Source organism: Bombina bombina, chromosome 7 (genome assembly GCF_027579735.1).
Source record: "Bombina bombina isolate aBomBom1 chromosome 7, aBomBom1.pri, whole genome shotgun sequence".
NCBI lineage: Eukaryota > Metazoa > Chordata > Amphibia > Anura > Bombinatoridae > Bombina > Bombina bombina.
The window spans coordinates 418,840,298-418,854,729 of NC_069505.1; the positions used below are offsets into that span (position 1 = coordinate 418,840,298).

At 40.5% G+C, this 14,432-nt stretch overlaps 1 protein-coding gene across 3 annotated transcripts in view; it reads right to left on the reverse strand.

Annotated features, from left to right (window-relative positions):
* Positions 1-14,432, reverse strand: part of CSNK1E (casein kinase 1 epsilon) — a 77,336-nt gene that overhangs the window by 40,229 nt on the left and 22,675 nt on the right. For all 3 annotated transcript variants that reach the window (XM_053721262.1, XM_053721263.1, XM_053721264.1), the window contains exon 2: positions 10,359-10,442. In XM_053721262.1, coding sequence (XP_053577237.1) covers positions 10,359-10,434 — 76 coding nt within the window. In that variant the 5' untranslated portion in view covers positions 10,435-10,442. The remainder of the gene's footprint in view (positions 1-10,358; positions 10,443-14,432) is intronic.

The following is a 14,432-nucleotide window of genomic DNA, read 5'->3' on the forward strand; positions in this document are numbered from 1 at the left end:
AAGGATAAAAAAAAAAAAAAAAAAAAAATGTTTACGATTCAGATAGAGCACGCGATTTTAAACAACTTTCAAATTTACTTCTATTTTTTTCTTCGTTCTTTTGGCATCTTGTTGAAAAGCAGGGTCGTAAAAACGTAGGAGCCGCCCCATTTCTGGAGCGCTATACGGCAGCAGTTTTGCAAGAGCACAGCGCTATTTCCTGTCAGGTAGTGCTACAGATGCTACCTAGGTATCTCTTCAGCACAGACTATCATAGGAACAAAGACAATTCAATAGAAGTAAATTGGAAACTATTTTAAAATGGGTTCTGTCTAAATCACAAGACATTTTTTGGGTTTCCTATCCCTTTAACTGATTTATTTCACAAGTTACTACATTTAAATAATCCCTCACCCCAAATAAATATAAGTTTATCTAACTGTTAGCCAGTTAGACTTATCTAATCCAGTTTAAAGGCCAGCACTGATTAGCAGAACATACAACAAACAGCACACTGTAGGCTCAGTAACTTGCTCCCCATTAAAGGGACACTAAACCCACATTTTCTTTCATGATTCAGATAGAGCAGCAATTTTAAGCAACTTTTTTTTTTTTTTTTTTTTTTTTTTTTAACAAGCTTTATTGAAATAGTTAAGTGTTTTACAATTGCCATGGATTGAATCCGGCGTGATACAGTAGTGATAAGAAAAGAGGAAACATGAGGCTGGATCAATACAGTCTAGTGTTATCAATTGATCATGGCATTGCAAACTCCGGAAAGTCAAAATAACAGAATTTATGTTTACCTGATAAATTTCTTTCTCCAACGGTGTGTCCGGTCCACGGCGTCATCCTTACTTGTGGGATATTCTCTTCCCCAACAGGAAATGGCAAAGAGCCCAGCAAAGCTGGTCACATGATCCCTCCTAGGCTCCGCCTACCCCAGTCATTCGACCGACGTTAAGGAGGAATATTTGCATAGGAGAAACCATATGGTACCGTGGTGACTGTAGTTAAAGAAAATAAAATATCAGACCTGATTAAAAAAACCAGGGCGGGCCGTGGACCGGACACACCGTTGGAGAAAGAAATTTATCAGGTAAACATAAATTCTGTTTTCTCCAAAATAGGTGTGTCCGGTCCACGGCGTCATCCTTACTTGTGGGAACCAATACCAAAGCTTTAGGACACGGATGAAGGGAGGGAGCAAATCAGGTCACCTAAATGGAAGGCACCACGGCTTGCAAAACCTTTCTCCCAAAAATAGCCTCAGAAGAAGCAAAAGTATCAAACTTGTAAAATTTGGTAAAAGTGTGCAGTGAAGACCAAGTCGCTGCCCTACATATCTGATCAACAGAAGCCTCGTTCTTGAAGGCCCATGTGGAAGCCACAGCCCTAGTGGAATGAGCTGTGATTCTTTCGGGAGGCTGCCGTCCGGCAGTCTCGTAAGCCAATCTGATGATGCTTTTAATCCAAAAAGAGAGAGAGGTAGAAGTTGCTTTTTGACCTCTCCTTTTACCTGAATAAACAACAAACAAGGAAGATGTTTGTCTAAAATCCTTTGTAGCATCTAAATAGAATTTTAGAGCGCGAACAACATCCAAATTGTGCAACAAACGTTCCTTCTTTGAAACTGGTTTTGGACACAGAGAAGGTACGATAATCTCCTGGTTAATGTTTTTGTTAGAAACAACTTTTGGAAGAAAACCAGGTTTAGTACGTAAAACCACCTTATCTGCATGGAACACCAGATAAGGAGGAGAACACTGCAGAGCAGATAATTCTGAGACTCTTCTAGCAGAAGAAATCGCAACTAAAAACAAAACTTTCCAAGATAATAACTTAATATCAACGGAATGTAAGGGTTCAAACGGAACCCCCTGAAGAACTGAAAGAACTAAATTGAGACTCCAAGGAGGAGTCAAAGGTTTGTATACAGGCTTGATTCTAACCAGAGCCTGAACAAAGGCTTGAACATCTGGCACAGCTGCCAGCTTTTTGTGAAGTAATACCGACAAGGCAGAAATCTGTCCCTTCAGGGAACTTGCAGATAATCCTTTGTCCAATCCTTCTTGAAGGAAGGATAGAATCCTAGGAATCTTAACCTTGTCCCAAGGGAATCCTTTAGATTCACACCAACAGATATATTTTTTCCAAATTTTGTGGTAAATCTTTCTAGTCACAGGCTTTCTGGCCTGAACAAGAGTATCGATAACAGAATCTGAGAATCCTCGCTTCGATAAAATCAAGCGTTCAATCTCCAAGCAGTCAGCTGGAGTGAAACCAGATTCGGATGTTCGAACGGACCCTGAACAAGAAGGTCTCGTCTCAAAGGTAGCTTCCAAGGTGGAGCCGATGACATATTCACCAGATCTGCATACCAAGTCCTGCGTGGCCACGCAGGAGCTATCAAGATCACCGACGCCCTCTCCTGCTTGATCCTGGCTATCAGCCTGGGGATGAGAGGAAATGGCGGGAACACATAAGCTAGTTTGAAGGTCCAAGGTGCTACTAGTGCATCCACTAGAGCCGCCTTGGGATCCCTGGATCTGGCCCCGTAGCAAGGAACTTTGAAGTTCTGACGAGAGGCCATCAGATCCATGTCTGGAATGCCCCACAGGTGAGTGACTTGGGCAAAGATTTCCGGATGGAGTTCCCACTCCCCCGGATGCAATGTCTGCCGACTCAGAAAATCCGCTTCCCAATTTTCCACTCCTGGGATGTGGATAGCAGACAGGTGGCAGGAGTGAGACTCCGCCCAAAGAATAATTTTGGTTACTTCTTCCATCGCTAGGGAACTTCTTGTTCCCCCCTGATGGTTGATGTACGCAACAGTCGTCATGTTGTCTGATTGAAACCGTATGAACCTGGTCCTCGCAAGCTGGGGCCAGGCCTGGAGAGCATTGAATATCGCTCTCAGTTCCAGAATATTTATCGGTAGAAGAGATTCTTCCCGAGACCAAAGACCCTGAGCTTTCAGGGATCCCCAGACCGCGCCCCAGCCTATCAGACTGGCGTCGGTCGTGACAATGACCCACTCTGGTCTGTGGAACATCATCCCTTGAGACAGATTGTCCAGGGACAGCCACCAACGGAGTGAGTCTCTGGTCCTCTGATTTACTTGTATCTTCGGAGACAAGTCTGTATAGTCCCCATTCCACTGACTGAGCATGCACAGTTGTAATGGTCTTAGATGAATGCGCGCAAAAGGAACTATGTCCATCGCCGCCACCATCAAACCGATCACTTCCATGCACTGAGCTATGGAAGGAAGAGGAACGGAATGAAGTATCCGACAAGAGTCCAGAAGCTTTGTTTTTCTGGCCTCTGTTAGAAAGATCCTCATTTCTAAGGAGTCTATAATTGTTCCCAAGAAGGGAACCCTTGTTGACGGGGATAGAGAACTCTTTTCCACGTTCACTTTCCAGCCGTGAGATCTGAGAAAGGCCAGGACAATGTCCGTGTGAGCCTTTGCTTGAGGAAGGGACGACGCTTGAATCAGAATGTCGTCCAGGTAAGGTACTACTGCAATGCCCCTTGGTCTTAGCACCGCTAGAAGGGACCCTAGTACCTTTGTGAAAATCCTTGGAGCAGTGGCTAATCCGAAAGGAAGCGCCACGAACTGGTAATGTTTGTCCAGGAATGCAAACCTTAGGAACCGATGATGTTCCTTGTGGATAGGAATATGTAGATACGCATCCTTTAAATCCACCGTGGTCATGAATTGACCTTCCTGGATGGAAGGAAGGATAGTTCGAATGGTTTCCATCTTGAACGATGGGACCTTGAGAAATTTGTTTAAGATCTTGAGATCTAGGATTGGTCTGAACGTTCCCTCTTTTTTGGGAACTATGAACAGATTGGAGTAGAACCCCATCCCTTGTTCTCTTAATGGAACAGGATGAATCACTCCCATTTTTAACAGGTCTTCTACACAATGTAAGAACGCCTGTCTTTTTATGTGGTCTGAAGACAACTGCGACCTGTGGAACCTCCCCCTTGGGGGAAGTCCCTTGAATTCCAGAAGATAACCCTGGGAGACTATTTCTAGCGCCCAAGGATCCAGAACATCTCTTGCCCAAGCCTGAGCGAAGAGAGAGAGTCTGCCCCCCACCAGATCCGGTCCCGGATCGGGGGCCAATATTTCATGCTGTCTTGGTAGCAGTGGCAGGTTTCTTGGCCTGCTTTCCCTTGTTCCAGCCTTGCATTGGTCTCCAAGCTGGCTTGGCCTGAGAAGTATTACCCTCTTGCTTAGAGGACGTAGCACCTTGGGCTGGTCCGTTTTTACGAAAGGGACGAAAATTAGGTCTATTTTTTGCCTTGAAAGGCCGATCCTGAGGAAGGGCGTGGCCCTTACCCCCAGTGATATCAGAGATAATCTCTTTCAAGTCAGGACCAAACAACGTTTTCCCCTTGAAAGGAATGTTTAGTAGCTTGTTCTTGGAAGACGCATCAGCCGACCAAGATTTCAACCAAAGCGCTCTGCGCGCCACAATAGCAAACCCAGAGTTCTTAGCCGCTAACTTAGCCAATTGCAAAGAGGCGTCTAGAGTGAAAGAATTAGCCAATTTGAGAGCATTGATTCTGTCCATAATCTCCTCATAAGGAGGAGAGTCACTATCGAGCACCTTAAGCAGTTCATCAAACCAGAAATATGCGGCAGTAGTGACAGGGACAATGCATGAAATGGGTTGTAGAAGGTAACCCTGCTGAACAAACATCTTTTTAAGCAAACCTTCTAATTTTTTATCCATAGGATCTTTGAAAGCACAACTATCCTCTATGGGAATAGTGGTGCGTTTGTTTAAAGTAGAAACCGCTCCCTCGACCTTGGGGACTGACTGCCATAAGTCCTTTCTGGGGTCGACCATAGGAAACAATTTTTTAAATATGGGGGGAGGGACGAAAGGAATACCGGGCCTTTCCCATTCTTTATTAACAATGTCCGCCACCCGCTTGGGTATAGGAAAAGCTTCTGGGAGCCCCGGCACCTCTAGGAACTTGTCCATTTTACATAGTTTCTCTGGGATGACTAAATTTTCACAATCATCCAGAGTGGATAATACCTCCTTAAGCAAAATGCGGAGATGTTCCAATTTAAATTTAAATGTAATCACATCAGATTCAGCCTGCTGAGAAATGTTCCCTAAATCAGTAATTTCTCCCTCAGACAAAACCTCCCTGGCCCCCTCAGATTGGGTTAGGGGCCCTTCAGAGATATTAATATCAGCGTCGTCATGCTCTTCAGTAACTAAAACAGAGCAGCCACGCTTACGCTGACAAGGGTTCATTTTGGCTAAAATGTTTTTGACAGAATTATCCATTACAGCCGTTAATTGTTGCATAGTAAGGAGTATTGGCGCGCTAGATGTACTAGGGGCCTCCTGAGTGGGCAAGACTCGTGTAGACGAAGGAGGGAATGATGCAGTACCATGCTTACTCCCCTCACTTGAGGAATCATCTTGGGCATCATTGTCATTATCACATAAATCACATTTATTTAAATGAATAGGAATTCTGGCTTCCCCACATTCAGAACACAGTCTATCTGGTAGTTCAGACATGTTAAACAGGCATAAACTTGATCAGAAAGTACAAAAAACGTTTTAAAATAAAACCGTTACTGTCACTTTAAATTTTAAACTGAACACACTTTATTACTGCAATTGCGAAAAAACATGAAGGAATTGTTCAAAATTCACCAAATTTTCACCACAGCGTCTTAAAGGCTTGAAAATATTGCACACCAATTTTGGAAGCTTTAACCCTTAAAATAACGGAACCGGAGCCGTTTTAAGCTTTAAACCCCTTTACAGTCCCTGGTATCTGCTTTGCTGAGACCCAACCAAACCCAAAGGGGAATACGATACCAAATGACGCCTTCAGAAGTCTTTTATAAGTATCAGAGTTCCTCTCACATGCGACTGCATGCCATGCCTCTCAAAAACAAGTGCGCAACACCGGCGCGAAAATGAGACTCTGCCTATGCTTGGGGAAAGCCCCTAAAGAATAAGGTGTCTAAAACAGTGCCTGCCGATATTATTATATCAAAATACCCAGATAAAATGATTCCTCAAGGCTAAATATGTGTTAATAATCAATCGATTTAGCCCAGAAAAAGTCTACAGTTTAAATAAGCCCTTGTGAAGCCCTTATTTACAATCGTAATAAACATGGCTTACCGGATCCCATAGGGAAAATGACAGCTTCCAGCATTACATCGTCTTGTTAGAATGTGTCATACCTCAAGCAGCAAGGGACTGCAAACTGTTCCCCCAACTGAAGTTAATTGCTCTCAACAGTCCTGTGTGGAACAGCCATGGATTTTAGTTACGGTTGCTAAAATCATTTTCCTCATACAAACAGAATTCTTCATCTCTTTTCTGTTTCTGAGTAAATAGTACATACCAGCACTATTTGAAAATAACAAACTCTTGATTGAATAATGAAAAACTACAGTTAAACACTAAAAAACTCTAAGCCATCTCCGTGGAGATGTTGCCTGTACAACGGCAAAGAGAATGACTGGGGTAGGCGGAGCCTAGGAGGGATCATGTGACCAGCTTTGCTGGGCTCTTTGCCATTTCCTGTTGGGGAAGAGAATATCCCACAAGTAAGGATGACGCCGTGGACCGGACACACCTATGTTGGAGAAATTGCCATTTAACAGAACAGCTTGTAAAGTTTTTCTTTTTTCCAAAACATGTGGGGAAAGCTTCCACCAAACAAAGAAACTTTGCTACGCAACAGGCACATTGTTAGAGAAGTCTTACTTTTTTAAACATTCTTAGGGCAACTTTTTTAATTTACTGCTATTACCATATTTTCTTCATGCTCTTGCTATCTTTATTTAAAAAGCAGGAATATGATGCATAGGAGCCGGCCCATTTTTGTTTGAGAACCTGGGTTATGCTTGCTTATTGGTGGCTGAATGTAAGCCACCAATAAGCAAGCACTATCCATTGTGCTAAACCTAAAATGGGCTAGCTGCTAAGATTTACATATTCCTGCTTTTTAAATAAAGATGGCGAGAACAAAAAAAAAAATTGAGTAAATTAGAAAGTTGCTTAAAATGTCATGCTCTCTCTGAACCATGAAAAAATATGGAGTTAGTGTCCCTTTAAATAAGGTGATTTAAGGATTGAAAATGAAATATAAGTCATTGAAGAGTTGGACATCCAGGTGGGGGGGGGGAAGATACAACTACATGAGGCTGATACAGCCCTCAAATGGACAATGGCGGTACTGTTAAGAACCCACATAAACAAGTAGATTTTCACCTGTGAATGGATATGTTAGGCACCACCCGGGGGGGGGGGGGGGGGCGGTTAGTTAGGCGGGGGTGGGAGGTACTGAGTAGTCTGTTATAAGGTTTGAGTGCTGGATTTGTGCAATTTTTGATTAATATAGCAAATGTATCTTAGCAATGCAGTACATACAGGTTCTGCACTAGGAGTATGTGATATTATTGAATCAGTACAACTTGTTTTGTGGATTTGACCATGTTACTTATTGTGTCAAAAGATATTTTTCTTGCTTCTTTTTATTATTAATTTTGTTCGTCTTTTTATTATGTGAAACCAATAAAAATTATTTCAACTAAATAAGGTGATTTATTAGGTGCAGTAAAATAATTGGTCTCCTTTTCTTGTGAACTCAGAAACTGTAGGTTTTCCCAATTATGAGAATCAGAAGCGCACACTGCACATTTCAGAGACCTAACCCTGAAACATCTGTTCCTACTTGGCTAAACACAGGTTTGACACTTGAGTGATGCGTTATTCTATAGCAAGACAACAAATGCATGTAAATTACAAGGTGGTTAGTGTCTCTTTAAAAACACTTAGCAGTGAGTCTGGTCTTGACAGTTAAATTATTTGAGTAGGTGGTCAGAAAGTCTCTATATAAAAAGAATGTGCAGGTTTCAATAATGTAAATTGCTGCTTTACCTGAATCACAAAAAAACTTTACATTTTGTCTTTAGACTTTTAGGACTTAAAGGGGCATTCCAGCCAAAATTAGAATCCACATTGATGCATTTCAGTTTTTCAATAGAAGCATTTTTCTAATAAAGTATTAGCAAAAAGATTTCTAATAGAATAAAAGCTATAGCCATTTAAAAAAAAAAATGGTATTTAAGTATGCACAGTGCACCAGCATTTTAGCATGTGCCTAGAGAGCCTAAGGTGCTTGTACCATCTGGTAATGATTCAATTTGTTAATTGCTGACTGATACAAGCCCCACTGGCACTCTGAGCATCTGCAGTATATAAAATGCTGGTGCACTGAGAAGATATAGTTATGCTGCACGTGCATTAAAACAGTGAGAACTTGTACTAGAAGCAATTCTGCCATTACATCTATATTGCAAATGTGTTCATTCATCTATGTGCATTTAAATTTTGACCGGAAAGTCCCTTTAATATGATTCAGATATAGAGCAGCAATTTTAAACCATTTTCTAATTTACTTCTATCAAAAAAATTTCCTTCACTTTTTGTTGAAATGCAGGGAGGTAAACTCAGGAGCATGCACGTGCCTGGAGCACTATTTCCTGCCATGTAGTGCACCTACCCAGGTATCTCTTCAACATAGAAAACTATGGGAACAAAAAGAATTTGATAATAGAAGTAAAATATGAAATTGTCTGCTCTGAGAGTCACAAAATAAAATGTTTGGGTTTCATACCCCTTTAAGTTTCATACACGATTGTTTCCCCTTATTAACAATGTAATAATGTAATAGACCGCAGCAAGTGGTGCCGGTCAGCAAGTATGACCGACTAACCTCCCACAAATGTATAGGAGGAAAACATCGATTTTAAAGGCACAGTCTACAATATAATTTTTATTGTTTAAAAGATGGATAATCCCTTTATTACCCATTCCCCAGTTTTGCATAACCAACAAGGTTATATTAATATACTTTTTACCTCTGTGATTACCTCGCATAAAAATAATAATCTAAGCCTCTGCAAACTGCTCCTTATCTCAGTTATATTAATATACTTTTTACCTCTGTGATTACCCTGTATCTAAACCTCTGCAGACTGCCCCTTATCTCAATTAATATACTTTTTACCTCTGTGATTACCTTGTATCTAAGCCTCTGCTGACAGCCCTCTGATCACATGCATTTTTAATTATCTATTGAGTTGCATTTAGTACTGTGTTGTGCTAAATCTTACATAACTACAGGGCATGAACACAATGTTATCTATATGGCTCACATGAACTAGTAGGCTCCTGTTGTGAAAAGTAAATTTAAAAAAAAAGCATGTGATAAGAGGCTGTCTGTAGTGGCTTAGAAACAGGCAGAAATGTATAGGTTTAAATGTTATAAAGTATATTAATATAACAATGTTTGTCGTGCAAAGCTGGGGAATGGGAAGTAAAGGCGTTATCTATCTTTTTAACAACAATTTTAGTGTAGTGTCCCTTTAAAGGAACAAGCAGCTGACAAGTTTATTGGATTTAAAACTTCTGCAGGAACACCCTATCAAAATGGGCTGAGTGCTCTCCCATTCTCCACGGGGAGGTTTTTCTGCTGATGCCACTACATAACTTTTCTTATAACCAACACTGTAATTTCTGGGTTATTCAGACCAATATTTCCTGCTTGTGGCATATAGTGAGCCCAAATAGATATCGTCAGAGCACAAATTACTTGTAAAATGTAAATACAAAGACTCAATTGGTCCCTTTCTCCAAACATTGCATAGGCTATAAAATCGGATCTGTGGGTTAAAACAGTGCGGCAAAACATTGGATTTGTTGCACTTATCTTAAAAGTGGGGAGACTTTTTTTTGGACTGGATGTAAGTGGAAACTTTATTGAAATGTGTCAGAAAACTAAGCGTTTATTTATCCTGTCCCACAGCAGGGTCTTAAAAAGGGACAAACACCTCTTGCGTTTGTGTAAATGTTGTGCGAATACCACACTCCCTTTAAAGGTCAAAACAGCTAAATCTGTAACCTAAGTTTTCAAAATGTTAAAAAATGGTCCGAACCAGCTACTGACTTGCAGCATTATAAAGAAAACCTGGGTCACAGAGTTTGTAGGAAGTAGAAAAAAGCCCCACTAATTAAAAACATACAAAAGCAGGAGTGAGTTTAATGCCATCAGGCTACAATCTTTAGCTAGAAAAAACCCACACACTCATCCATAGCTGCCAATTGGCAAATATGCTCTTATGCAGAAATGACTGGCAAACTACACAACATTGTGTACACAGCAATCAGGGCATAGCTAGCTTCCAACGTCCCTCCACATAAAATACTATATAGTATGTAATCTGTACAGGCACACCAGTATAGACCAGGAGTGTACGGTCACCAGAACTGTTATATTTGGCACAAGCCCACATTCCTCCAACTTACCCAAATAGATGTCTCCAAATGAGCCGCTACCAATTTTTCTGCCCAGTCTGTATTTATTTCCTACTCGGAGCTCCATGATTTTACCTACATAATAAAAAAAATAGAAAAAAGGAGAAAGTTTATTATATTGTGCTACAGGACCCCGGTATTGAAACTTTGTGTTCATTTAAAATCTTCAAAATTGTTACATATATATCCTATTTTTCTAAAACAAAACAAAAATACCTTTCAAATTGTATTAGAACATTTTTATTTTAAGCTGTATGAGTAAGATAAATATTTATAAATGCATAAAGTTTAAAAACAAATGCGCCAGGCACATTCACTTTATATAAAGGATATGCTATTAAAACTAATGCAGAGCAGTTGGACAGTACAGATGTCTAAATATAAATTCACAAATACAGCAATTCTCCAGCTTAAAAAATTAATACATTGTGTCCTCCATCTCGAAGGCAAAACTGCAGCGAGTACCCAGGAACGCAGCCAAATGGGGAGTACATTCCGTACCGCAACACTACACCATAGCCCACCACCGTCAAGGTGGAAATCAGATCTGTAATCTAGAATTATTACACGTCTACGAGAAATACATCCGGATGCCAGAGTTCCTCTGTCCAGCTGTAATTATGCACACACCATGGCCAGGGATTGCTGTGCTTAGGGCAAGAGTGCTAGAGGTGGCTCGCCTATACGTGACACCAAGGAAGGTCACCAATCACTGTAAATGTAATTCATCACACACACTGCTGAATACAGTCCAGCACAGCCATAAACTCTCTATAGTCATTCATTAGCAGTACAATGGGCCACACTGAAGAGCTCAGTGACTTTAAAGGTGGCACTTATAGGATGACAAGTCAGTTCCTGCCCTTCTAGATCTGCCAGTCAAGTGCTGTTGCTCCTAGATGCTTCCAATAACAGCCCGAATACAAATTGGTATTCCACATAAACTTAGAGCTCATCTCTCACCTGTTTCATCACTCACTACAGAGTTCCAAACTACCTCCAGAAGCATCAGCAGCACAAGAACTGGCCAAACAGCTGTGCACAAGCCTCACATCGACATGCAAAATGTCAAGCGTCAGCTGGAGCGGTGTAAGGCGCACTGTATTCTGGAGCAGTGAAAACGAGTTCTCTGCAGTGATGAATCACTTCACTATCTGGTAATCTGATGGAAGAACTTGAGTGTGGCGGAAACGGGGAGAACGCTACCTACTGGAATGCATAGTGCCTACTGTAAAAAGTGTGATGAGGAGGGATAATGGTCTGGAGTTGGGTTTTTTCCGGGTTTGGGCTACATTCCTTAGTTCTAGGGATGGGTCATCATAATGCAGGATACAAAGATAGTTTAGACCAGCGTTTCTCAACTCAAGTCCTCAGGACCAAGCCAGATATTCATTATATCTTAAAGTGAATGTAAATTTTCATGTGTAAGTGCCCGGTTAAATAAAAAAATAAAAATAAAATAAAAATAAAAACAGGGGCACTTTCATTCATGAAAATTGACATTGCACCGGATTTTAAAAATAACTTTCTTCTGAAATACTGGATCGCCGTTCTGAAACGATGCCCCCGGCTGCTTCTTCCTGGTTAACTTACCCAGCAAAGACGAAACCGGCTTCCTCCAATCACGGCGTTGTCTCAGGCAATGATTCCCCTTTGGGGGGGGGGGGGGGTAAGCCGTGATTGGAGGATGTCAGAATAGTTGTTGCTGACTTATGAAGAGGCTTGCGACGGGCTGGTGAAGTGATGGAGCTGCTTCAAGAAGAAAAAGGTATTTTAATAAAAACGGATGAAATGTAAACTTTCATGAATGAAAGTGCCCATTTTTAATAGTATTTTTAAAAAACAGGCACTTATTCTTGAAAGTTTACATTCACTTTAACTAGAGCACAGGTGAAATAATCATCTAAAGGGTGAGAGCAGGTTAGTAACCATGGTTACTGATCAGCTGATTATTTCACCTGTGCTCTAGTTAAGATATAATGAATATCTGGCTTGGTCCTGAGGACTGGAGTGGAGAAACACTGTTTAAACAATTGAGCCCTATCCTCAAACCCCACTGAACACCAGTGGGATGAACGGAAACCAACTGCAAAAACGGACCTTCTGGTCCAATATCAGTGCCTGACCTCACAAATGCTCTATTGGAGGAATGGGCACAAATTCCCACAGGCAGTGCAACAATGTTTCAATCAATTTATACCTAGATACTCGCAATTAAAAGGGATACAAAACAGTATGAGACTAATATAAAAAAAAGAGTTTTAGATTATGTGAAGTTAAAGTGTACAACATTTTATTCTGTACCAGTTTCCTGTAATTTAACTCTACAAAATCAACAATTTACAAATTCCACTGAGCTTCTATAAAAGTAATGGGCCTTGTGTGTACTTAAAGGGACAGTCTAATCAAAATTGTATGATTCGGATAGGGGATGCCATTTTAAACAACTTTCCAATTTACTTTTAACATCAAATGTGCTTTCTCTTGGTATTCTTTGTTTAAAGCTAAACCTAGGTAGGCCCATATGCTAATTACTTAGCCCTTCAAGGCCGCCTCTTACCTAAATGCATTTTGACCGTTTTTCACAACTAGAGGGCATTAGTTAATGTGTGCCATATTGATAACATTGTGCTCACGCGTGTGAAGTTACCTAGAAGTCAGCACTGATTGGCTAAAATGCAAGTCTGTCAAAAGAACTGAGATAAAGGGGGCAGTCTGCAGAGGCTTAGATACAAGTTAATTACAGAGGTATAAAGTGTATGAACAGTATTTGTTTTGCAAAACTGGGGAATGGTAAATAAAGGGATTATCAATCTTTTTAAACAATAAAAATTCCAGTGTAGACTGTCCGTTTAAGTTGCCCCTTATCGGTTTCCTCAGCTAAAGACAATTAGGAAAGAATGTAAAATACGAGAGACTATACAAAAATGGATTCCAGACAGTTTTGTTTCCACAGAGATAAATAGAAAACTAGTTCAAACATGGTAGCGCTCATTACTTTATAGAAATTAAAGTACTTTTATATTTGTTTATTAAACCTTTACACTTATGTTTTCCATATTTCATTTTATAAACGCATCTACACATTATAAGGCTAATCGTTACTTTGAATACATCATTATGTCTAGCATGTGTTTACATGTCCTGAAATCGCCCATAATGTTCTTAAAAAATAAGCAAAACAATACATTGTTAAAAAACACTCCCAGATGGGCTGTATAAAATGGATCTACAAAACATTTATGCAAATAAAAATCTTTAAAAACAGATACCACGCAGGACTCGCAGAGCACTGCAGGTCCGTAGTGACAAATACTGCTACTCCAATCATCAAAGCTAGTTCCTCACTCGATTAGATCAGAGGCATTTTTCGCTAGGGACCAGCAGTGCTCAGAGAGTCCCGAGCAGTATTTCTACCATGCTTTTAATCCATTTGAGGGGGTTAAACACATGTAGTCTAGGCCATGTAATTTTAAGACTATAATAACGCTAAACATTTTTTTCCCGTTGTGTGCTGGCGAAAGTATCCAACCATCTCACGTACCTGAAACGGTGTCATGTTGCACCATGAAATTGGGGTTGTAAGTGGTGTAAAGAGTCCCTGGAAAAGAGATCACTCCACACTAATAAAGTGCTGGGGGAGGGTGTGACAACTACACTATAAAATATAAAGGGAGAGTGTAATATACCAAAGATCTACCCTTTAATATATTCCCAGTCCATTTTATCTGCTGGAGTGTATACAATGATTTACACATTGCTCCTTTATATTTAGATTGTCCTTTGAAATAGCTGATTTTGCCTGTTTAAAATGCCACATATGCTGAAAATGTTAATAATGCTGTATTTGCTATGGAAAAGCTAAGTTAAAAAAAAAACAGCAGACACCAATCCCCAATGGAGTGTACCAAGCCCATATGAAAGGGTGTTCCTACAGCAACTTTGAAGAGCATGAACTAAACTACTTCCTTAGAACATTGGCCTTGTCCCACTGTCAGGCTGCCATGGGTACCAAGATGGCATAACACTAAAAAAGGCTTATACCAGGACTAGATGATGAAGTTC